The sequence below is a fragment of the Delphinapterus leucas genome, chromosome 19 (genome assembly GCF_059928025.1).
Source record: "Delphinapterus leucas isolate spDelLeu-1000000601 "Yukka" chromosome 19, BTC_Dleu_Yukka2, whole genome shotgun sequence".
In the NCBI taxonomy this organism is placed as follows: domain Eukaryota; kingdom Metazoa; phylum Chordata; class Mammalia; order Artiodactyla; family Monodontidae; genus Delphinapterus; species Delphinapterus leucas.
The window spans coordinates 50413383-50439220 of NC_143147.1; the positions used below are offsets into that span (position 1 = coordinate 50413383).

The 25838-nt window shown below is 50.4% G+C and overlaps 2 protein-coding genes and 1 pseudogene across 3 annotated transcripts; all 3 read right to left on the bottom strand.

The window, feature by feature from the left end:
• Positions 1-781: 781 nt before the first annotated feature.
• Positions 782-10033, bottom strand: LOC111166472 (keratin, type I cuticular Ha8-like; annotated as a pseudogene). Its single transcript, XR_016389003.1, has 6 exons — positions 6981-10033; positions 5318-5400; positions 3918-4076; positions 3459-3605; positions 2885-3086; positions 782-2233 (listed from the first exon to the last, which is right to left on the bottom strand). The product of XR_016389003.1 is annotated as a keratin, type I cuticular Ha8-like (transcript).
• A 12-nt stretch (positions 10034-10045) lies between these two features.
• Positions 10046-15518, bottom strand: LOC111166494 (keratin, type I cuticular Ha2-like). The gene is given in 8 exon segments (XM_022558243.3): positions 10046-10357; positions 10359-10516; positions 11931-12056; positions 12136-12174; positions 12176-12298; positions 13612-13768; positions 13932-14014; positions 14646-15518. Coding segments are annotated over 8 exon segments (1503 nt in total). The 5' UTR covers positions 15162-15518; the 3' UTR covers positions 10046-10056.
• Positions 15519-19944: 4426 nt separating this feature from the next.
• On the bottom strand, positions 19945-24162 carry KRT35 (keratin 35). The gene is given in 10 exon segments (XM_022558251.3): positions 19945-19979; positions 19982-20091; positions 20719-20935; positions 21442-21571; positions 21845-21954; positions 21957-21999; positions 22106-22262; positions 22446-22531; positions 23372-23596; positions 23599-24162. Coding segments are annotated over 10 exon segments (1347 nt in total). The 5' UTR covers positions 23833-24162.
• Between the last annotated feature and the right edge of the window lie 1676 nt (positions 24163-25838).

A 25838-nucleotide genomic window follows, 5' to 3' on the forward strand; every position in this document is an offset into this window, starting at 1 on the left:
TCACGAGAAGAATCCCTCCATCACCGAATGACTCACCTTCTCTCCCTCTCCTTACATGGGAAGAACGTGGTGGTGCAAGAATAAATGGCTTTATTTTGTTAGACAGCTTTGAACTTGTTGGATGAAAGGAGCTGTTTAAGTACAAAGGAAGAGGTGACGGTGTTTGGGCCAGGTGCTAAATTAAGACTGATCAAGATTGCTCTTTCTTATTGGGACCTACTCTTGGGTAAGTACCTTAGGGATGCATCACCTGTACCCAGACACCTTTACGCTTGGGAAAAAGAGCAGAGGCACCATGGAAGGGAAGGGAGGAAAGGGTAGACAGCCTCTGACCTTCCAGAGCTTCCTATGATGGAAGTCTTGATGGCTCTTAAGCAAATCAGTCCTGTCTACACAGACGGTGGCCAACAGGTAGGATTCTGGGCTTGAGAGCAGTTGGAGGTACAGCAACCAAGGCCTGGCTTAAGCTCTCTCCACCCCGGGACTTGGGACTGTTGTCACTCCCGCATCAGGACGGGCTGGACTCAACAACCATCAGCTGGACTTTGTAAATTTCTCAGCAAGCTACTCTGACTCAGAGAGTTCACGGAGTAGAGAAGGAAGACAAGAACGAGCTGCTGGAGTCAGTGTGTTAGCTCCACTTATAGTTTCACTGATTAATAAGACCTAGAAAGAAGGGAGTCATCGAATTTGGAGGCTAGAAGACCCCTACAACCATCTTATCCAGCTCCATCAGCTGCCTGAGCGACCTTCTCAATGTCCCCACCAGGTGGTTATAAAGGCCCTCCTTGAATGCCTCCAGCGATGGGGAACTCACTGCTTGGTCAGCTCTAATGCTGGTTTCTGAAGACATGCTCTTCTCATCCATGGCTGCCTAAATATGGAGCTTCTGGTTCATGTGGCTATTGGCTGCAAGTTCCAAGCTGGGCGGCTGCCAGAAGTACTTGCCAGTGGAGCCTGTGGGGGAGCTTTGGGTGGGTGACTTTGATTGACCTTTTCTAGACTGATGGTGTCACCGGCTCAGCAATTTAACATGTTCAGCACTATCTCAATGGGATAAACAGTTCCTCACCCATGAGATCAGGAGAGTGAGGCCCATCCCTTCTGCAGTGGGTCTGGCCAGTCGGGATCTTACTTCACAAATAAACCCCCCTTACACGGTGATTCTTAAACTTGAGTGTGCATGGAATCACCTGGAAGCCTCGATGAAACAGACTGCTTATTAAGAAAGTCTGGGGTGAGGCCCAAGAGTCTGCATTTCCAGCATGTTCCCAGGGGATGTTGGTACTACTGGATGGAGGAAAACACTTTTAGAACAACCACCCTAAACCTTCTCATGTTTAATTTTTTGCCCCTTCAAAGCTTTCAAAGTATGGGCTTTGGATCTACTTCAAAGAAACTGGGGTTCAAGCCTTGATTCAGCTACCAGCTGAAAATAGTAACAGCCGCTCCCTCTTTGCAGGGTTTTTGTGGGACCCTGTGTCACCGTGTCTATAAAGCCCCGACACGGTGCCTTGCGATGGCTTCATCCAGATTAAAGGGGGACTTTATTTAGTCTGAACGAGTCTGTATTTTAAAAGCTCTGTGAATCTGGCTCTAAACAGGCTTGGTCAGGTCAAGAGCTGGGTATCCCTCATCTGTGCCATCTTGCTGCAGTTCCACTTTTAACCACGGTCCTCACTGGCTTTGCCATCTTCCAGAACCACTCTGGTGAGTGAGCCACAACCCCTGCTTCTACAGGAACGGTTGCATCAAGGTCTGGATGGAGAAACAGACCAGCAGGCACTGGACTCCTTATGCTGCAGAAGTAAAGTTTATTAGCAAAATAAAAGCGAGGTTACCCTCCCCATCTCAGAGAGATCAGGAGGCAGCAGAAGAGAGAAAATGGAGCAGTCAGGACATCCTGAAGAGAGGAAGCACAAATCCAGGGGCCAGGGCTGAGCTACCGGGCTGGAAAGCCCGTCAACAGAGAAGCACTGCCTGGCTTCAGTCTCCCCCAGGCTGGCTGGGGAAGAAAGGCCTCCGATGGCAGGACTGGGGGTTGGAGCCAAGGGACTACAGACATCTCCCATTTTCTGGCATCTCTGGCTGAGGAGTAATTCAGCATCGAGGCGATGAGCAGGGCCCACAGGAGGCCCGAGAAGGCCCGAAAAGGCAGGGAGAGCAGGGGGTACAGGCTGCAGGGGCCGCACAGGTGCTGGAGGCTAGGGTCGCGCACATGTTGCAGGGGAGCCTGCAGAAGAAAAAAAGGTGCTTAAATATTGGCATGAGAAGTGTATGAAAATCCAAAATAAATAGGCACTTTAGAATTGGAAGAGAAAAGGGGGCTTAGACGGTACAGGTCCCTCTAGGCCTAGAGAGGGGAGTGACTTGCCCGGAATTCACAGTGAGGCTGCGGCCAGAGCTCAGAGCGCCTGTGTGCAAAGCCGGTGGCCGGCCACTCCCTTCATTTAAACACAGCCCCTGGTCCTGTTCCTTATTTCTCACAAGGGTGTACTATCTGTCCTACCTTTGTCACAGCGTTACTGAGGAACTAAAATGAGAGAATAGATACCACTGCCCCATGCAATATTTTTAAAAGCTCCTGGAATATTCCAGAGAGAATTTAGCAAAACCTAAATGCACAGAGCCCTCAGTATTTTAGCCCCTGTGGGAGTGACTAGCACCTGGGAGCATAACATGGGCCACAAAATGGACGGCATGAGCTGCAGAGGCCCTGCACACCCTCCTCTACGTCCAGGCAGCCCACCAGGCTTACTGGGTAGCAAGTTTGTCCCCAAAGGTGGGGTCTGCAATGCCACGCCTCCTTTTGAGTCATTCCTAATAAGAGGTCTCTGCTTTCACACATGATATTGACACAAACAACATCAGGCTACATACTTACAGTCCTCGATCTCCAGAAGGTTCCAACATGTGGCGATCTCACCCTCCAGCCAGGCCTTGACGTCCAGTAGCACCTGGTACTCCTGGCTCTGCCGCTCCAGGTCAGCCCGGATCTCCGACAGCTGAGCCTCCACGTCGCTGGTGAGGCACTGCATCTGGGCCAGCTCAGTGCCGAAGCGGGCCCCGGATTCACACAGCCAGTTCTGCAGACCAGAGAAAGAGGGAAAGAGGTTAAAAGTCATCGACCCTGTCCTCAGTCTCTTCAGAAAGACTATGACACCCCAAGCCATTGCCAGGCCCCAAGAAAAATCCAGTCCTCAGCTGTGACAACTAGCAACGCGCTGTGACTCTTCCTCGTAGACCTTAGGAGACGTTTGCAGAACCTCCCTCACCACATGAATGTTCTTGCGTCCCCATCTACGAGAGTGTTCTTGCAAAGGTGAGGAATCAGGTTAAAGCTGGGTCCCTGGTCTGTATCTAAGTGACGCATGTACCGAACCTGGGAATTGCCCATGGGAAGAGGGAGCCCAGCTGAGTGCCCACAAAGGAACTTCCATGCCCACAAAGGAACTCACCAGCGTGAGCTGAGCCTGCAGCTCTACCTCCAGGGCCTCGTACCGGCACCGCATCTCCTCCAGCACACCGCCCAGGTCCACAGCGGGCACCACATCCAGCTCAGTCTGGAGCTGGTCCCGCAGCTGACACTTCAGAGCGTGGACTCCCTGTGGACATAGGAGGATGTCCCATACATGGGGCCCCCACTGCCTTCTACTCAAAGCCTCACCTCCCACTTCCCATCCCCTCCAGCGATTTCCCTGCCCTCCTCTGAGGATGAGGTGCTGCCTGCGTCAGCATAGCAGCTTCCAGAGCCTTTCAGTGGGCGAGGTCCCACGGAAAGCCAGAGCTCCCCTTCAAGGCTTAACAGCGAGGCACGAGCTTCCACCCAAGCAGGAGGAAGAGCCTCACTGCTTCCTCCAAAGGAGCCTGAGTTCACCCCCAGGACGTCTCCACGTGTCGCACAAAGGGCCCCGCACCTGCTTGTGGTTCTTCTTGAGGCAGAGCAGCTCCTCCTTCAGGGACTCCAGCTGGGCCCCCAGGTTGGCCTTGGCGAGTGTGAGGTCGTCCAGCGCCCTGTGCAACCCACAGACGTCGGCCCCCTCCCCAGCTGGCAGAGCAAGTGCTCCGTCTGGTACCTTCACCAGGGCGGGCACAGGAGTTGGGATTAGAGAGCAGAGGGGCCCCAGGACACAACCTACAGCATGCCTTGCTGGCCTTCCCTCTGCCCTCCAGTTGTGAGTTGGCGTTTCCTGTATCATGCACTCACAGAAGCAGGGTCATCCCCACTCATTCAATACTAAGCACCTAAGACAAGCAGGCAGAGTGGCCGGTACTGAGGATACCAGGATGGACCGTGGTCAACGCTGCCCTCATGGGCAGATGGCCAAAGGGGAGGCTACAGAGCAGCCAGGTGTGCCCACTGTAAACCGTCCTCTTCCACGCCCCCAGCTGAGATGGACCCTGGATTCTCTCCCAGATTAGAAGCCAAACTGGCAGAATGAGAGAAAGGAAACGGCTTCCTTAACTCTGGAGGAGTGAGGCGTCCACAGCGCCCAGAAAAGAGACAATAAAATATAATGTCCTGGGCTTCCCTGGTGGCGCAGTGGTTGAGAGTCCGCCTGCCGATGCAGGGGACACGGGTTCGTGCCCCGGTCCAGGAAGATCCCACATGCCGCGGAGCGGCTGGGCCCGTGAGCCATGGCCGCTGAGCCTGCGCGTCCGGGGCCTGTGCTCCGCAACGGGAGAGGCCACAACAGTGAGAGGCCCGCGTACCGCAAAAAACAACAACAACAAATATATATATATATATATAATATCCTTCCCTGCTCCTACATTGGACCCTCTAGGGAGTATAAACCCTTTGACCTTCACATGCCTCCACTGTAGGCTGTGGACCATGATTTCTGTCATGAATAATTAGTGCTCACAAATTGGTCGAGCTGCAGTGTGGAAACACATCCTTTACCAAGGCAGCGGAGTTTCGCATGAAATGACCTCGGGGTAGGAAATGCGGGGCCAAGTTCTGGTTCTACCACTCGACAGCTGTGCAACTTCTAGCAAGTGCCATCAGGGCTCTGAGCCTCTGTGTCCTCACGAAGGAGATGCCTTCACTGCCCTGCCCCCCTCACCCGGTTCTTCTTACATAGAATCAAGTGGAGGATGCGTTCCAAATCACGTTGTAAATTATAAAAGTTAAACAACTGCAGGTGGCCAGGGGTGTTTTCTCAAGACCTTGGGCTTAATGCCCTCTGTTTACTCCTGCTGTAACTGTGGGTTTGGAATCTTGGTCGATTACATCTCCTATACCAAGTGCCTCACGAGAGAGAAGTCCAGGTAGATATCTGGCCCCTCCCCCAAGCGTGGTACCCCAACTCACTTGGTCCTATTGTCATCAGCAGTCAGCTTGGCATTGTCTATTTGCATGACCAGCTTGTTGTTCTCAGATTTGATGCACAGGATCTGGGAAAAGAAAGTACACTCAGGGATTTGCTTGTTCCCAGAGCCATCTATGGCCTCAGTCAAAGGAAGCACCATTGGCTGGGTTCAAACTACAACATCCTCTTGGACAACACAAACTCCCAAACATGTGAGCTATGCTGATGTGGTACAGGAGGGGCACATGCAAGAGGATGCGTGGCAAAAGGTGAAGGTATAGAGCCAAAAGAAGCAAGAGATGGAAGGTAGTAGCAAACTGAACATATAGCAAAGACTTAATTTTATTTTGCCAGATATGATGCTTAACCTTGTATAAACAAGATGTGGAATCTAAGCCACAGAACAATGGACTGGTTATTACACTTTCAGATAAGGTGGGATCCATTCTTAATAAGTCCCTTTCACCGGTTGGTCAACCTCCTCAAAGGTCTTCCCTGAATCTAGCCACAGCTCCATGGCCCTTAGTCTATTTTTTTTTTTTTTTTTTTTGCGGTACGCGGGCCTCTCACTGTTGTGATCTCTCCCGTTGTGGAGCACAGGCTCCAGATGCGCAGGCTCAGCGGCCATGGCTCACAGGCCCAGCCGCTTCATGGCGTGTGGGATCCTCCCGGACCGGGGCACGAACCTGCGTCCCCTGCATCGGCAGGTGGACCCTCAACAACTGCGCCATCAGGGAAACCCAATTTAATTTTGTTTTTTGCCTTAGTCTTTTTTTTTTTAACATCTTTTTTGGAGTCATGGCCCTTATTCTGATATTCTTTGTCTTTCTGTCTCCAAAACTAAGATGAAGTCTCTTAAGAAGTATTGCATTATAACCAAAGGGGACAGCAGATATACATAAGAGACCAATATTACTGAATGGATATACACTGGCTCAAAAAGGACATTAGAACATACTCCCCTGACCCCTTTTGCTGCACCAGAACTTAGGTTGCACTGTTTTTCGCAACTACAATTTAGGAATTGTAAGCACTGAAACTCAGAATCCTGGGGAATCAAATCCTACATCTCATCCTTTTCACATTCACATTCACCTTCACTCAAGAGATTCTCTTCCCACAAGTTTTGGGGTTAGCAGATACAAACTATTATATATAGACTGGATAAACAAAACAAGGTCCTACTGTATAGCACAGGAAACTCTATTCAATATCCTGGGATAAACCATGATGGAAAAGAATATAAAAAAGAATTTGCATACATATTTTGCTGTTCTGCAGAAATTCACTTTGTTCACTTTGTTCTTTGTTCACTTTGCTGTTCTGCAGGAATTAACACAATGCTGTAAGTCAACTATACTTCAATTAAAAATAATTTTATCTGTGGCTCATTCCACTGCCAGTCCAGACCCTGAACATTTAGTGCAGGGTCAGTCATCTTTTTCTGTACAGGGCCGGATAGTAAATCTTTCAGGCTTTGCAGACCATGAATCTCTGTCATGACTACTTGACTCTGCCATTGTAACACAAAAGCGGTCACAGACCATACGTCAGTGAGTGAGCATGGCTGTGTACCAATGCAACTTTATTTACAAAGTCAAGCAGGAGGCTGAATTTGGCCTAGGGACTGTTGCTTGCCAACGTGTGATCGGGAGCATCGCAAACCCCTTTCTGCTGTAGCTCCTCGATAGTGCAGAAGTGGCTCTCATAGTCCAGACACACGGTGGCCTCATGGCATTCGCTCGACTCTTGGATCTGGGTCTCCAGCTCCATGTTGTCCCGCTCCAGGTGGCGCACTTTCTCCAGGTAGCTGGCCAGCCGGTCATTCGGGAACTGCGTGGTCTCCTTCTCATGGCTGTTAAGGGAGCCTTCGCCATAGGTTCCTGCAGATTCCGATGTCGCCAGGAATGTGGCAGGTCCCCAGCAAGGGGCAGGCGGCATTGCAGCTGTGGGCAGACAGAGGCTGGGTCAGCCCAGAGGGGTTGTTCCCACTGGGATTCAGTTGGCGTGTGCCAGAGTGGCTGAGAGACATAGGGGGGCATTGTTGACCTCTGCCCCAGGCTAGTCTCCAATGTCAATGGAGGAGACACAGATGTTTCTTGCTCCGGGAGTGTTGGTGCAGCCCAGGCAGTGGGATGAGCTGATGTAGGAGGAGGTTATGGTGGGCTGAGGATGCACAGGAGGTTCAGAGCTGCTGGGAAGGCCAAGCCACTGAGTCTGACAACCCTCTTCCCTCCCGGCCCTTTTAAACCCCATCCCAGGTGGGTGTGGCCTCCATGCTTTGACCTCCCTGCTTGATTCTCTACCTCCCGTTGCACCATCATCCTGCTACCAGCTGTTGAGTTTACCATTCGGAGTTCCTTATCTCATTAAAGGAATGTGGATGAATCTGAGGTGCCTCTTGGCTCTATGATATCAGGTTGGCTGTGGGTGGGAAGTCAGAAGCTTTTTATTATTTTAAAAGAACAGAAGTCCTTTCAGCCATCAGATGTTTGTGCTTTGACTGGGGTTGGCCTCCTTGTTGATGTGTCCACGCAGAAGGCATGACTATTCCTGTTGGTCTTTGGAGCAGCAAGAGAGACAAACTTCTATGACTACAGTGGCATTGACCTGGGTGAGAACTCAACCAGCCTTCCCTACCCAGGGAAGAAATTGATTCTTAGTAGATGTTATGGGCTTCTTGATTAACAAGAAGTTCTGTATTCCTTCTTTCTTCAGTTGTTTGCCTTTTGGCCTCATTTTAAGGGGTAAAAAGACTATGAAGTCCATTCATTCAACACATCTCCTGGCACATCCTATATGCCAGGCTCATACCTGACACACCGTTGGTTACGTTCCTGTCCATCAGAAGCACAATAACTTGGGTAGACATGGGTGTCTTAAAAAGTGTCTAAGAAACTCATCAGTATGAGGGTGACTCTGAAGACCATGCCTGATCCAGACCAAAAACAGTGAGCTCAAGAAGCCAATAACAAACAAAACTGAACAATAATCTTTTGGAATATCATATAAGAACTTGACCATGAAACTCAAAAGATTTGTATTATCAGAGTCACTGCAACCCCTCTTCCTGCCTTACTTCCTTGATTCTAAAGTCTGTTATGATAGGAGAACCTATCATGTGTGTTAGGAGCACCTATCATGTGTGTTAGGGGATTTATCAACCATATTGTCTATATCCTTCCTACACCGTATAAAGTGGGTATTCTTATCTTAATTTTACAAAAATAAATAAATAAGGTTTTGAGGACCAGAGATGTGAAGTCATTTTTCTTGGCTCAAGCCATTTATAAAGTGTCAAAGCCGTTCTCGGTATCTGTTTCCTTCCACTTCAAAGCCTATTCTAATTCAACTTGACTTCCACCAAATCCCCTACCCTAGCCCCCAACAGGAGAACAACTGTGTCATTGCCAGAATTAAGAAGAATTAAAAGGCTCAGAAACTGGGCAAGAAGTTGAAATTAAGAGATAAACAAGGGGCTTCCCTGGTGGCGCAGTGGTTGAGAGTCCACCTGCCAAAGCAGGGGACACGGGTTCGTGCCCCGGTCTGGGAAGATCCCACATGCTGCGGAGCGGCTGGGCCCGTGAGCCATGGCCCCTGAGCACGCACGTCCGGAGCCTGTGCTCCGCAACGGGAGAGGCCACAACAGTGAGATGCCTGCGTACCGCAAAAAAAAAAAAAAAAAAAAATACAGTACTGGCCAGATGAAACACATTTCAGGCTGGATGTGGTCCTCAGGCTGCCTGTCCTGTCTCTGGGCTATTTGGCCTCCATCCAATGTTCAGTGTGTTGTTGCTGGGTTTTGGGGGGTTTTTTGCGGTACGCGGGGCTCTCACTGTTGTGAGACCAGCTTCCCTTGAATAATGAGAAGATCCAGCAGTACTGAATCGTCATCATATGTGGCAGAAATGGCCCTGAGGAGGCAGCACCACCTTCACTGGACAAGCCATAGCTCCCTGGTTACCCACTGTCCCACAGTGACCCGTGTCACTCACGTATGGTCATGGCCTAGTTCTTGAAAAATATTTGACTTTGCAACCCTTGCCCTGGAGGGCAAGATTCTAAATGGCAGAGAAGCAAGGCTGAATGTCTACCTACAATCATCAGCCCACCAGGTGTCCAAGGCCCAGAGGTATCCTGCATCCAGGCAGCCACCAAGCCCTGCAATTCTGCCTGTACCACGGCTGGGGGCGGATGCCTCCACTGCCCAAATTCAGACCCTCCCCATTGTTCATTACCTAGACCACATCCAAGGCCTCCTGAATGGCTCCCGTGCCCAGCCCTTCCTCCCTCTCTCTACTCAGCCCTTCCTGTTGCCATCTGTGCCATCTTCCTGAAGAGCAGCTTTGAGCTCTCATTGACTTGGTCAAGAAACGTTTACTGAGCATCTACTATGCACCAGACGCAGGGGATAAAAATATTTTTTCTCTGAGTTCCAGTTGTTTACCATGTAGTGAGGAGCTAGGCAGTTAAGCAAATTCTATCATTTCCTCCTCAAAAAAAAGTTAAGGCCTCCCAACTGCCTATAAAATAAAGCCCTCCCTCCCCAGCATGTCCTTTGTGGTTCACCATTGAATGGGGCCCAGCTGATCTTTCCTGTCCTCCTTTCCACCACAGCTCAACACATGAAGCTACATAATCCTTCCAAGTGCCCAAAACATCCACCCTTCCCCAGTATGATCTCCAGTGGCATGTCTGTCTCCCTGGAGATGGAAAAGGCTTGAGAACAGATGCTTTGCCATCATCCAGCTCGGTATCCCCCGTGGCACCTGGCACACACTGAGCACTTAGAAGGAGTCTGCCAACTTGGAATGGAGCAGAATGGTCCCAATGGGCCAGGTGTGGGATGGCAGCATGAATACCTGCCTGACGTCTTCGGATCATCCCGGCTTCCTAATCCCTTATTAATCATGACAGGGGTGTACCTTATGGGTAGATCCAGCTGCTTCTTATAACCTCCTCCAAACCTCTCACAGCCCACATACTTGCAGTCCTCGCTCTCCAGCAGCCCCCGGTACGTGTTGATCTCAAACTCCAGCCTGGACATCCAGCAGCACCCAGTACTCCTGGCTCTGCCGCTCCAGGTGACAGTGGATGTCGGCCAGCTGGACCTCCAAGCTGGTGATCAGGCATTGCATTTGGGCCAGCTGGAGGCTGTAGCAGGCCTCCGTCTCTGCCAGGGTAGATTCCAGAGAGTCTCTCTAAGGCAAAAGGAAAGACAAAATAGCTGTGAGGAGAGGACCTATTTTCCATGACCTTAGAAAGAACCAAGAAACAGCCACTGTGGAAGACAGTATGGAGGTTTCTCAAAAAACTAAAACTAGAAATACCATATGACCCAGCAATTCCACTCCTGAGTATATATATGAAGAAAACAAAAACATTCAAAAGGATATATGCACCCCAGTGTTTATAGCAGCATTATTTACAATAGCCAAGACATGGAAGCAACCTAAGCGTCCATCAACAGAAGAGTGTATAAAGAAGATGTGGAGTTTATGTACACAATGGAATATTACTCAGCTATAAAAGAGAATGAAAAAAAAAAGAGAATGAAATAATGCCATTTGCAGCAACATGGATGGACTTGGAGGGCATTATGCTAAGTGATATAAGTCAGAGAAAGACAAATACTGTATGATATCACTTATATGTGGATTCTAAAAATACAATAAACTAGTGAATAAAACAAAAAAGAAGCAGACTCACAGATATAGAGAGCAAACTAGTGGTTACCAGTGGGGAGAGGGAAAAGGTAAGGGGCAATATAAGGGTAGGGGAAAAAAGGGTTATTATAGAATTATGTGAAATCACGCATGTGAAACTTCTGAAAATTGTAAAGCGCTATAGAATTTAAAGAATCTTCCATTCAACTTTTTAAAAAAAGAAAGAAAGAAAGAGCCGAGAAGAGCCAAGTCTCTCCTTGGGTTTGGGAATGACCCCTCCCTACCTGAGTCACTGAGGAAACTGAAGCCCAGAAAGGTCAAGTGACTTGTTCAATGTTAAACAGCTGGGAAGTGACAGACCAGGGTTTGAACCTACATTCACGTGACGCTAAATCCCTTATTCCTTCTTCAACCTTACTCAGGCTTCAGGCCTTGGACCTGAGGTTCTCCAGGCTCCCCCGCTACAAGCATCACTGAGATCAGTGGTCTTCAACCCTGGCTGCACTTTAGAGTCATGTAGGAGACGCTAAAAAACACCCATGCCCAGGCCCCACCTCCAGAGACTCTGATATAATTCATCTGGGGAAGAACCTGGGCATGGAGAGTTTTTAAATCTGCACAGGTGGGGTTGAGAAGCATGGGTTTGGAAGGGCAGGCTTCCAAAGCAGAGGACAAGCCTTCTTGGAAGTGTTTGACAGGGGCCACCTAACCCACATCAGATTTGAAACGTGGCCCTTTTATCTCTGAGCTGGGTCTTGGGAGAAACCTCCCTGCAGGAGAGGTCAGCTGGACAAGCAATGGTGGTGGTTAAATCTGGACCTCCTCCCCCTCGCCGTCCCCCTCCTCCCGCCTCTTCCTCTTCCCCCTCCTCCTTCCTGGATGCCTGCCCCTACATTCAGTGCTGCCTGAGATCCAGAGCTGGGAGACAGGTGCCCACAGGCACATTCACCAGGCTGTGTTGGGCCTGCAGCTCGATCTCCAGCGTGTTGACCGTTCGTCTCAGATCATTGATGTCTGACTGGTAGCTCTGAAGCTGCTCAGAGCTTGTGGCTACCTGCTGGTTAAGTGCTTCCATCTGCAATGGGGGAGACAGGAGAAGGCTGGGGGTGCCTCTCAGGGATCCTGGGGAGGCCAGCCCCCTGCGAGAGGCCCGCCTGCCTGGTGAACCATTCCTCCGTGTCCCTGTGATTAGTTCTCCACCAGGACCCCGTACTGACACCACATCTCTTCCAGAACCCTGTTCAGGTCCACGGGGGTTGCGGCGTCCACGTCAACGTTAAGGCGGTCCCCAAGCTGGCATCGGAGGGCATCGACTTCCTGAAAAGACACAAGAACACCAGGCAAGTGTGAAGTCGTGAGATCCTAGATCACCTCCCCAAGGAGATGTGAGAAGATGGAGCAAAGGATGCTAAAGATCTCTGCCTTAGAGGGGCCCTGTGAGGACTGCAGCCACTCTGCAGCATCCCGAGGGTCTTTCAGCTCCACCTGGACACCCCGTGATGGGAGAGGCTTCCTATAGCTTTGGCAGAAGCCAGGAGCAGCATCAGGGTTTGTTTGGTCCATTTGGACTAAAATGCGACAACTGTGCCCTGTCTCCCCGGCCCCCCTCCCAGCCTGCGTTCATCCGGGAAGGAGCACTGCAGGAGCCTGGCTTTACTTGGTTCAAGGCCCAAGTGAGAGCAGGCGCCTCCCAGGCTCCGCTGCCAAGAAGAGAAAGTTGTTGCTGAGGCTGCCGATACCAAGCGATAACTCCTCATTAGTGGCCTCCTGGGGCAGTTCCCAGTTCTCTGATCTAGATGGGGTGAGTCAGGTGCCTTCGGGCGCTCATTGAGTATGTGGTAACATTGTTACTTTACACTTCAGCCTAAGGAAACCCAGCCAGGATTCAGAGGCACTTGTGCTTTCAACTCCCAAGTTGAGAGGTTGAGTGTCAACCCAGGGAAAGAGGTAAAAAACACCAGAGCTCAGATGGGCTTTACAGCATACAGGTGCCCAGGGTGGAGGGGTTCCCCTCCAAGGACCTACAAGAGATGAGGAAAAATCAGAAAGCAGAGGGTCGACCTGTGGCTTTTAGATTAAGTGTATTATATGCAAACAGAAGAGAGGAAGGGGAACAAGGATGGGGAGAGAAAAAAAAGAAGAAAACCACTGCAGTTCACCTCTCCCTTAGACGAGATGGGGGCCACCCCCCGCAGTCCAGCCTAGCAGAGACGGACGGGCCATTCCATGTTGGTTCTAGAAAACAACCCCCTCCAGCCCTAGTGGGCCACTCTACCCCTGTTATGCAGCTCTCATGAGAAAAACAAGTCACCACAAGCCCTTGAGAGTCACGCCAGTCCAGGAAATGCAGAAGCAAAGGTCATTAGCATTTCCAAGCACCAACCAAAGGACAGGTGTTTAAGACCTGTGACTTCATTGAATTCTCACAGCAGCCTTGTTGATAGAGTTAGCCCCATTTTACAGATGAGAACATAAAGGAAAGGTTACAGAAGGGTTAAATAAATTGGGCAAAGTCACGTATACAATCTGTGGCCGACCTGGGAATTTCAGCCCATGACTACCCAACCCCAAATCCCACGTTCTTCTCACTGGGCTCCCCAGGACCACCTCAGTTGGACTTCAGGACTCACCTCCTCGTGGTTCTTCTTGAGACACATCAGCTCCTCCTTCAGGGACTCCACCTGCATCCCCAGGTCGGCCTTGCACAGGGTCAGCTCATCCAGCACCCTGCACAGGCTACTGGTGTCGGCCTCCACCAGCTGCCACATGGCCAGCCCCATCTCGTACCTGCGTCAGGACAGGGTCAGCGACTGAGGGGTGAAACTGAGTGCCAACCCCAAGGAAGACCTTGAGCCACTGGCGCTTTTCCTACTGTCTATGAAACTAACAGAAAGCTGCCCCCAAGCATGTGCCAGGAGACAGGGTGCCTCCATCCCCTGGCCGAACTCACTTGGTGCTGAAGACATCGGCAGCCACCTTGGCATTGTCGACGTGCATGATCATCCTGGCATTCTCTGCCTTGGTGTACAGAACCTGGGGGCCACAGCACACAGAGGGGGTCCAGGACAAGAAGAAGGAAAAAGAACCCAACTGAGGAGAACCAGTAGTCCTGCAGCCATCCCTGCCGAAGCCTCTGGAACTCTGAGGGATATTCAGTGAACGGCAAGTCCTCAGAAAACGTGAGGTTTATTTTTCAAGCACCTGGGTCTTCATAAATCTGAATGCCCCATTTTGAATGCAACGAGCAACGTGGGAGGAAAAACTCTGTTAGACATGACAGTTAGAAGGGTCCTTAACAAGCACTCAAGTTTACCGAAAACTCACCACGTACCAAGGGCTGGGCTAAGCACTTTACCTGTATTAACCCATGGAAACGTTTTGACATAAGGACCCTTATTATCCCCATTTTCCAGATGAGGAAACTGAGGCCCAGGGAAGGGACCTCCTAGAGTCACGCAATGAATCCATGACAGAACTGAGACTAGATCCCAGGCCTCTTTCCACGTGAAGGGCTCTGGCTGAGCACTCGAATTATGAGATAATCCTGCGCCCTAGGGAAGTTTCTTTTCCCTGAACGTAGCTTAAGAAATGAGTGAGATTCAAATCTGGAAGGCCAGCTCTTTGAGTCTCCTTCCCAGGGAGTCTATTCACCGCTTGCCCTCACCTTCCGCTGGAGCTCCTCGATGGTCTTGAAATAATACTGCTAGTCAGGACCCAAGGCAGGCGCTTGAGACAGGGAGGCGTCTCGAATGCGGCTCTCCAGCTGTGCGTCGTCTCGTTCCAGCTGGCGCACCCTCTCCAGGTAGCCGGCCAGGTGGTTGTTCAGGAACTGCATGGTCTCCTTCTCGTTGCCATTGAAGGAACCCTCAAAGTATCGGCTGTAGGAACCCATGGAGCTGGAGATTCTGCTGGTCGGGCGGCAGCTGCCGGGCTGGCAGGAGCTGGCTAGGTGGGCCTTGGAGAGGCAGGTGGCTGGCCGGTAGGGGGTGGGCGCGCAGACAGAGGGCACGCACATCCCGGGCTGGCAGACGTAACCCAGGCACAGCTCCAGCCGGCAGCTCGTGCTGCTGGAGCAGACAGAGGGTGACTGGGGGCAGCTCTTGATGGAGGCTGGGGAGCAGTTAGACGTCGTGTCGGAGAGGCTGCAGCTATGTGAATTGTCAGTGTCTGCCATCCCCATTCTGCTCGGGCCTTTTTATATACCCTTGGAGTCAGGGGGCTTAAGCTAGAAGATCACCAGGCCCAGAGGAAGCTGCTAATTCATTTGTAATTTGGTTTCCAATAAGGAGTTCCTTTCCTCGTGAAAGAGGCCACGCTTGTCATTTGGCTAAGGCAGGACTCTGGGCTCCCGTCACTGATGACCGGGCGAGAGCCTCAGGATACATCTTCAAAGGACCAGCTCCAGGCCCAGGCCCTCATTTCTAGGGTGGGGCTGCCAGGCCTGGCTCTGTGCTGCCAGTGACATTGCCCCCTGCGGCCCCACCTGCTCTGCCTCTGAGAGAGGCCACAGTTCTGTGGGGCAGCGACCCCTCCTTTAAATGAGATCATTCCCTGCGGCAAGAGGAGGCCCGGCCCCTTAAGGAGGAAATGTGTGGGTGACGGAAGCTGCACCGATACTGGCAGTGGTGTGAATCCAGGGAGGAAAGAAAAAGAGCCTCTGAGTCTTATTAATGTGCACCATCTTCCTCCCAGGGGAAGAAAATCATATTAGGGAGGAGAGAACAAACTCAGCACAGCCTAAGAATCAGGGACCTCCTTTCAGCTGGATGCTACTGAGAAAGAGAGAGGTGAGGACCCCAGTCTCGGGAAAGGAAGTCAATGCCATGAATATCTCTGTGAGCAGATGCTCTGTCTCGACCATCTCTGGATCCTCCCCTTCGTTTCTCACTGCTCCACGTACAGAGAGTCCGATTATTGTTTGTTGAACAAGCTGGAACTGGCTCTGCCCTCACTTTCTGCAATGGGGGGGCTCACTCTGGGACCCCAGAGACAGGAGCAGAGTGAATCAGCTCCCTTGAGAAGTGACACTGCAGCCCTGGGATGAGCAAAGCCAGGAGACCAGGAGCAAGTGTCTCTGATTCTAGAAGCCACTGGGCACTTCTTAAGAAATCAGGAGGTGAGACCAGTGGTTTTTAGTCCTGCCTGTAATACTTGTGGGCTCACACACTTCATGTTTACTATGGGTGTGTTATATAGCCACTTTTTATTTACGCATCTTCTCAATATAATATTGAAGTATAAGTACTTTTCTTCTTTTTCATATATTTCTAGAAGAGTTGGTGAAGGGACATGGAAGGAAAAATGCCACCCAGCCCTATTCCCTGAAATGTGTTGCTTAAGAAAAGTCAAAATAGAGATGCTACCTTCTAACTAGCTGTGTGACCTTGGGAAAGTCACTCTACCTCTCTGGGCTTCAGTTCCCTCCTGCAAATTGAAAGCGTTAGATTAAATCATCTCTCAGTTTGATTTCCTGCAATAACCATAAATTCCAGTTCTTTTGTCTGTATTAACTGTTTAGAGAGGGCAGAAGGACGGGTGATGCAAATACCAACCACATGGAGTGAGACTCATCAGACCAGCCTTCAGAATCATCACCAGCACTTTTTGAATGTGTACAAATATTGCACTAAAGCGAGTCACACAAATTTTTAGGTTTCCCAGTGCATATAAAAGTTATGTCTACACTGTGCTGTACTCTATTAAGTATTCAGTAGCATTATGTCTTTTAAAAATGTACAGAATTTAAAATGTTCACTGCAGCTCTATTTACAATAGCCAGGACGTGGAAGCAACCTAAGTGTCCATCAACAGATGAATGGTTAAAGAAGATGTGGCACATATATACAATGGAATATTACTCAGCCATAAAAAGAAATGAAATTGAGCTATTTGTAGTGAGGTGGATGGACCTAGAGACTGTCATACAGAGTCAGAAAGAGAAAAACAAATATGGTATGCTAACACATATATATGGAATCTAAAAACAAAAAAGAAAAAAAATGGTCAGAAGAACCTAGGGGCAAGACGGGAATAAAGATGCAGACCTACTAGAGAATGGACTTGAGGATACGGGGAGGGGGAAGGGTAAGCTGGGGCAAAGTGAGAGAGTGGCATGGACATATATACACTACCAAATGTAAAATAGATAGCTAGTGGGAAGCAGCCGCATAGCACAGGGAGACCAGCTCGGTGCTTTGTGACCACCTAGAGGGGTGGGATAGGGAGGGTGGGAGGGAGGGAGACACAAGAGGGAAGAGATATGGGAACATATGTATATGTATAACTGATTCACTTTGTTATACAGCAGAAACTAACCCACCATCGTAAAGCAATTCTACTCCAATGAAGATGTTAAAAAAATAAAGAAGTAAATAAAATTTTTTAAACATGTACAGAATTTAATTAAAAAATACTTTCTTGCTAAAAAATGCTAATCATTATCTGAGACTTCAGAAAGTCGTAGCAGTAAATCAAAGATCACTGATCACAGACCACCGTCACGAATATAATAATCATGAGAACGTTTGTGAGAATTACCAAAATGTGATACAGAGATACGCGGTGAGCAAATGCTATTGGAAAAATGGCGTCAATAGACTTGTTCAATGCAGGGTTGCCACAGACCTTCAATTTGTAATAAAACACGTGGTGTCTGTGAAGCACAATAAAGAAAAACGTGAGAAAATGAGGTCTGCCTACACCCATTATTGTAATAACGTGTAGTGGTGGTTCTCACAACGTGGCCTCCTGACCAACAGCGTCAACATCACTCAGGAACATGTTAGAAAAGCGGTTTCTCAGGTCCATCCCAGACCAGCTGAATCAGAGACTCTGAGGGTGGGACCTAGCCATCCGTGTTTAAAAAGTCCTCCAGGTGATTTTGAGAACCACTGCGTGATAGGAGCATATATATCTTTTTTCTAAGTGTAATTTGCATTTCATTGTTTTTTCAGAGGGCAGGATCTCTTCAGTCTTTAAGGAATTAGCTCTGCGGGTCTAAATCAGAAGGAAGACAGAAATGAGAGTGGGGCAAGGAAAAGGTGGACGCCCATCCTCACAGCAGTCCTGGCGTCCTGCTGGAATGGAACTAATGATAGTTACCAGTTTTCAGATGCTAAGCATGTGCTCGGCGAAGCATCAGGGACCTTACAGCGCGGTAAGTGTCCTGTTCTCTATTCCACTGATGAGGAAACCGAGACTCCCAAAGGGACTACCACCCGTTAAAGCTCCCATAAGCAGTAAACGCTGGGGCTAGGATTTGAACCCAGGTCAGGCTGACCACATTCGGAGCCCGTGTTCGTCACACTAAGGCCACGACCCCCTTTAGCTGGCCTCCTTCCACCACTGAGGTAGGACAGGAGAGAGGCAGTGAGTGGACATCCTTCCTGTCCCATCCCAAGGCTTCCCTCCGACAAGGGTCAATCCCACCCCTGACACCTGACACACTGCCTGGCCCAGGGAGGCACTTAGTAAAAGTTTGCTGAGTGAACTGAATGATCCTGAGACCCTCATCTTCTTTAGGACCAAGGGGTTCCAAGAAGATGGGAGCTGAGGTGGTGCCGGGCACCAGGAGTGAGGGCACTGGGAGAACCCAAAACTCCAGGCCTTCCTTTACAGGGGGTGGGAAAGGGGAGGATTCTGAAATTGAATCAAGGTGAACCCTATTGGGTGCTCTTAAGGGTTGGGGGTCTCAGGACTACCTTGGTCAGCATCTTTCACCAATCTGTTCTCCACCTGGAGCACTGTCAGAACTCTCTTGACGCCGCTGAAGCTCCTTAGCCGTGCTCTTGGCATCTTATGAAGAGCATATGGCCATCTAGAGACAACTTGTCTTCCTTTCTATCTCAGAGAGTTTTGCCTTCATCCTTCTCCGTTTCCCATTGGGATCAGTGGGGCTTTTGCCATTTGCCTGGTCTGTCGAGGAGGGACATTCTGGGCACAAGTGAGTCTTTGGTCCGAGATGCTGGGAGCTCCCACTTCCATGCGGAAATGCCTTGGGACCCAAAGGCACCATGCACCTCATCAGAGGTCAAGAGCACATGAGAACACGATGAGTCTCTTAAGAACAAGACTGTCTGGACTGTGGCTGGAAGTCACAGTGGCAGGCTCACTCTTCCATCTCCTGCTTTGGATGGGCTGTGGGTTTTAAGGGGGTTTGCTGAACTGGAAGGGCTGTGTGAAGAGGCTGAAGATATCACGCTTCTAAAAGCATGGGACTTCTATGGAGTCCCCTGGGTATGGGATTCCGTACTGTTTCTCTTACAAGGACCACAGGCATGAGGCTAATGAAGTGGCCTAAAATGCTTCACATTATACCGATCTCAGCGTTAATCACCCTCTCCTGGGACCCCAGAGCGACCATATATACTGAGAGGGTAGTAGTAGGGGTCTGGTCACCTGTCACCTGTCACAACACTGGAACCTTGGAGAAGGGTCTTAATCAGGAAAGCTGAGCTAAATGCTACACTGTAGACCTCTAACCACCCCAAATAGGGGCACAGGGACCCTGTCATCCTCAGGGTCATACATGGTCCAACCTCCCCCATTCATCTGCCCAAGAGTCACCCCTCCACACCCAGCAGAGACACAAACCAACAATATCAGAACAGAGCTGGTTAGGCATCGAGAACCAGAGCAAACGTGCTTTATTGTTCCTCCAACAGGAGCCCTCTGCTGCATTTCAGACCCCACCAAAACAGCACCCAGAAGGAAAACCCGGCCCAGGAGGCAGCCTGAGAACAGAGACTCTGACCTCCGTTGAAATGATGAGAAGCTGAGGGCTTCAGTGTTGGCCAGCCTTAGTGACAGGCTTTGAGAAAGGTGAAGGTGTGGAAGGCTTCTCAGGGCCAGACCTGGGCCTGGGCTCTGCACAAAGACAGGGACTGGGCTTTAGGATTACGGTTGAATTGAGGCCAAGTCCAAGCCCTGGAGATAATGGCCTTGGCTTACTAGACCAGCCACTCTCAGAACCGGCCCCCCGGGCAGGGCACACAAATGAGGGGGGGCTACAGGTGGTGCGGGCTGCACCAGGCCCACAGGAAGCCGCAGGAAGACAGGGGAGGCATGACTTGGAGGACGAGTGCTCGGGGGCACACGGGTTACAGGGGAGCCTAGGAGAAAAAAAAGGCCAGAACACCATAGTTTTCCAGTTGCTGTTTTCAATAACCCGGAGCACCTTAAAAATCCCCCTCGTCCTGGAGTTCGGGGTTTGGGGGCATGAGCCACCCGTTCTCCTTGCTGGGCCCTGCAATAAGCCTTTCTCTGCTCCAGACTCCAATGTTTTGGTTTGTTTCGCCTCCCTGTGCGTCAGGCACACGCACTTGAGTTCAGTGACAGTTGTCAAAGAAAGAAGTAATTATGGTATATCATGTAGTTCGGCTGTGAAAAATACAATGAAGTCATAATGATGAAAACTCTAAATATTGATTTAACTAAAAGTGAAATACATATAAATAATCAAGTACATTCAAGAATTAATTTAATAATTTTTTTTTGTTAATGAATGAAGAAGAAAAGAAAAAATACCCTAGTCCTGCCCCCTCATTTTACCAATGGGGAAACACAGGCCCAGAGGGAAAAGGGACTTGCCAGGGTTGCGTGATGAATGTATAACAAGACCTGAACTAAAACTCAAGGCTTCTGATTCCAAATGCTGGGCTCTTCCCAGGCACCATGCTGTATCCCCAGAACTTTGTAGATCGTATTCAGAAGATGAGAGAGCATGCAGGGATCCTCACTTGGAGTCCTCGCTCTCCAGCAGCCCCCGGTGCGTGTTGATCTCACACTCCAGCCAGGCCCGGACATCCAGAAGGACCTGGTACTCCTGGCTCTGCCACTCCAGGTCCCAGCGGATCTCCACCAGCTGGGCCTCCACGTTGGTGATCAGGCACTGCATCTGGGCCAGCTGGGAGCTGTAGGGGGCCTCCATCTCTGCCGGGGTGGATTCTAAAGCATCTCTGTGAGGGCAAGGATTGTACAGGGAGGAAAAAGGTTAGATGTCAGAGGAAGAGCAAGGAAGTCACACCTAATCCATCTGAGTCTCAGTGAGGCCTCAGAATCCAGGAACAGGAGCTCAGAGAATCACTTTGAGCCTGGATGAACCACAATCAGGTATCTCATCTGAGATGAGCCAATTAGCCCCTATAGCCTCCTGATCTATAAAGAGGAGCTCCCCTATTAATGAAATCTCTAAGTCACTGATAATTGTCCAGAATGAATCTGCTCACACGAATACAGGAGCTGCTGCTACCAGGACATGCTGGTGCTACAGGTCTCTTGTCCTTTACCCCTGGGACATTGGTGAATGGGGGCTGGGCCCTTATTCCCTCTTCTCTGCACAGAAAATCCCTGACACTCAAGAACTTGACCTTCTGGAACCTGCCATGTGGTGAGAAATAGAGGCTGGAAGGCTCCTGCACTGCTAGGCTTGGTCCAGCAGCAGCCCCGAGCCAGCATCGGGCTCACCATGCTGTGCTGGGCCTGCAGCTCGATCTCCAGGGCATTGACCATGCATTTGAGCTCAGTGATCTCTGCCCAGCAGGACTGCAGCTGCTCCAAGCTGGACACCATCTGCTGGTTCAGCTCCTCGGTCTGAAACATACACACACAGGGACACTGGGGACTCAGCTTGAGAGATCGACAGAGGCCACTTAGGATCATGGGCCAGGTCCAGATCACCCAGTCTACCCCATTCATTTCACCCTTGGGGAGACTGTTGCTTTCAGGACAGCAACCTGCCCAAGGTGCACAGGGAGGTCAAAACAGAGCTGGGACCCAAACTCAGGCTTCCTGACTCACAGCCTCAAGGTCGCTCTTGCGACCCATTCTATGTCTCTGTCACGCTGACTGTTTCAATGTACCCACCTGGCTGTTGAACCAGTCTTCAGCATCCCAGCGGTTATTCTCCACCAGGGCCTCGTACTGGCACCTCATCTCATCCAGAGCACAGTTCAGGTCAACAGGTGGGGCAGCGTGACATTGAGTCTATCACCAAGTTGGCAGCCCAGCGAATTCACTTCCTGTGGCACAGACCAGGGTCAGCACTAACTTTCCCAGAGGACTGCCTCACTCATCCCCCTCCCCCATGCTCACGTGATCCCATGTTTACCTGCCCCCCATGCTCACCCACTCATGGTTCTTCCTGAGGCTAAGCAGCTCCTCCTTTAGGGACTCCATCTGGGCCTCCAGGTCAGCCTTGCACAGGGTCAGATCATCCAGGATCCTACACAGGCCATTCATGTCTGACTCCACCAACTGCCGTATGGACACCTCCATCTCGTACCTGGCAGGCACATAACAGGGCGCCTAAAGCTGCTTTTCCTTTTTATATCTAAGTCAGATCCCACCCCAGACTGGCCTGGTGCTGTGTGTCCTGCCTTGTGCCTCAGGGACTCGATAACCAAAAGTCTGAGCACCACCAATGTCCAGCTCTACCAGCCCCCAGCCAATGAGCGAGTGGGACAACTCACTTGGTCCTAAGCCATCTGCAGCCAGCTTGGCGTTGTCCATCTGCACCACCAGCCTGGCATTCTCTGCCTTGGTGCACAGGGTCTGGGGAAATAAAGAAGTGGCTTCAGTGAAAGAAAGGGCATTCTTCTGGCAGGAGCTCCCCAAAGCTGGTGCAGGCTGCCTTTGAAGGAAGAGGGTCACCCATCCCTGGGCTCTTGGCACTGAGACTCCATGGAGCCTTATGGGCATGCTGTAGGGATCAGAGCAGGTGACCCCTAAGGTCCCTACCAAGGCAGAGCACCTCTCACCTGGGTTAGAGAGAGAGAAATGCTGCAGGAAAGGCCTGGCACGGCAGTTTCCTCCCGTCTTCCTATCTCCCAGGACTATAGGGGGTTCACGGCAGGTTATTACCAAGAGCATACTCTGTAATTCCCTGGACACAAATGGTCCCTCTCAGGAGTCAGCTAGGACTTTCTGGGAATGCAGGCTGGGCAAGAAGGAAACTTCTGACAGGCTCTCCCTTCCCTGAGTTAGTTATAGGAGACCTGGTCTGCACCAAACACATCAACCCCAATCCCCTCACCTTAAAAAAAAAAAAAAAAGAAAGAAAAAATTAAAACTCAGAGAGGTGGCTTGTGGTACTAAAGTTCTCACAACCAGTTAATTCATAGAGCCTGTATTCAAGCTCTGGCTCCACTAACGGCCCCCTGGATCACCTTGAATAAGTCAGTTAACCAGCCTGAGCCTCAGTGTTATCATCTGTAAAATGGCCTCATGATACCTCCCTCATAAGATTATTGAGAGGAGCAAATGAGGCCACCCATGTGACCAGGCTTTGTGACCGCTGAAGTGCCCCGGCTTTGTGACCGCTGAAGTGCCCCATGGGAGCAGGGTTACCAGGCCAGTGCTGCTGGCACCAGGCTCCTACTCTGAACCCCTCACCTTCTGCTGGAGCTCCTCGATGGTCCAGAAGTAGGACTGGTAGTCGGGGCACACAAGGGGATCTTGTTGCTGGCTCCGCTTCCAGATGCGGCTCTCCAGCTCCGCGCTGTCCCGCTTCGGCTGCCGCACCTTCTCCAGGTAGCTGGCCAGCCGGTCGTTCGGGAACTGCATGGCCTCCTTCTCGTTGCCGGTAGGGATGCCCTCCCCGACCCAGCCCCCTCCCCCTCCATGCTGTAGCTGCTGGCAAAGCCTCTGGAGGGGAGACAGCTGGCAGCCCTGCAGCTGCTCCTGCCCAGCCCAGCTGAGCGGGCAGAGAGGCTCCAGGCCCCCCGGGACAGGCCAGGGAGCTTGAAGAAGCTGCTGGAGTACATCGTGAACACGCGAACCGAGTCCCCACTGGCCCCTCCCGGGACCTTGAGAGGCCCCAACGAGAAGCTGGCCTTGAGGCATTTGGAAGCCATGGCTTCGGCAGCACAAGGGATCAATCTCCGAGACCAGATGCCCCCAGTGCAGAGAGGCAGCTCCTCACCCCGGGTTTATATCTCTGCCCCGGTGGGTGTTGGCCTTTACAAAGTGTTTTCTCCTCATCAAAGTTAATACCATTCTCTATCAGAACCCCTCATTAACCTGTTACTTAGCTTCCCGTGAACATCTCCCGGCCTTGTAAAAACGCAGCCCCGTTGGACCCGTGGCTACGTCGAGACTCATCCACACCACGCTGTGTCTCCGGGAGGACCAAGTCCCCATCTGTGCTTCAAAGGGGCCTGTCATCAACACCCAGACCTCAGCCTCCCGGTTAAGAGGTGTGGGAGTCCAGCCACCACCTTTTTTTTTTAAATCAAGGGTGATATTATTATTATATTATTATTATTTATTTATGGCTGTGTTGGGTCTTCGTTTCTGTGCGAGGGCTTTCTCTAGTTGTGGCAAACGGGGGCCACTCTTCATCGCGGTGCACGGGCCTCTCACTATCGCGGCCTCTCTTGTTGCGGAGCACAGGCTCCAGACGCGCAGGCTCAGTAATTGTGGCTCACGGGCCCAGTTGCTCCGCGGCATGTGGGATCCTCCCAGACCAGGGCGCGAACCCGCGTCCCCTGCATTGGCAGGCAGACTCCCAACCACTGCGCCACCAAGGGAAGCCCCCAGCCACCGTCTTGACTTTCTCCAGCATAGTCTCCTTTGATGAGCCCAAGGGAGTAGAGGAGGCCTCGGGCTGGCTCCTGGGAGATCGACGAGCAAGACTGGTTGTTGCAGGAAGCTGGGGGCCTCGCACCTAGGGAGACACAGAAGACTCTAGAATGGCCAGGGAAATAGGGCCATGGTGACCAATTATCCCGGTTTCCCCATATTCTGGTTTCAGTGATAAAGCCCCATATACCGGGGAACCCCTCAGTCCTGGGCAAAATGGGACAGCTGGTCACCCCAGATACAGCAGAGCCTCGAGGGACACATCCCCGCTCCCTTTCTTGCCAGGAAATCTCCTCTAATGAAACTTCAAAGCTTTTGCACAGCAAAGGAAACCATAAAGAAGACGCAAAGACAACCCTCAGAATAGGACAAAATATTTGCAAACGAAGCAACTGACAAAGGATTAATCTCCAAAATATACAAGCAGCTCATGCAGCTCAATATCAAAAAAACTAACAACCCAATCCAAAAATGGGCAGAAGACCTAAATAGACATTTCTCCAAATAAGACATACAGATGGCCAACAAACACATGAAAAGGTGCTCAACACCACTATTCGTTAGAGAAATGCAAATCAAAACTACAGGTGGTATCACCCCACACCAGTCAGAATGGCCATTATCAAAATATCTAGAAACAATAAATGTTGGAGAGGGTGTGGAGAAAAGGGAACCCTCTTGCACTGTTGGTGGGAATGTAAATTGATACAGCCACTATGGAGAACAGTATGGAGGCTCCTTAAAAAACTAAAAATAGAACTCCCATACGACCCAGCAATCCCACTACTGGGCATATACCCTGAGAAAACCATAATTCAAAAAGAGTCATGTACCACAATGTTCATTGCAGCTCTATTTACAATAGCCAGGTCATGGAAGAAACCTAAGTGTCCATCGACAGATGAATGGATAAAGAAGATGTGGCACATATATACAATGGAATGTTACTCAGGCATAAAAAGAAACAAAATTGAGTTATTTGTAGCGAGGTGGATGGACCTAGAGTCTGTCATACAGAGTAAAGTAAATCAGAAAGAGAAAAACAAATACCATATGCTAACACATATATATGGAATCTAAGAAAATAAAAATGGTTCTGATGAACCTACGGGCAGGACAGGAATAAAGACACAGACGTAGAGAATGGACTTGAGGACACAGGGGGGGAAGGGTAAGCTGGGTCGAAGTGAGAGAGTGACATTGACATATATACAATATCAAATGTGAAATGGTTAGCTAGTGGGAAGCAGCTGTATAGCACAGGGAGATCAGCTCAGTG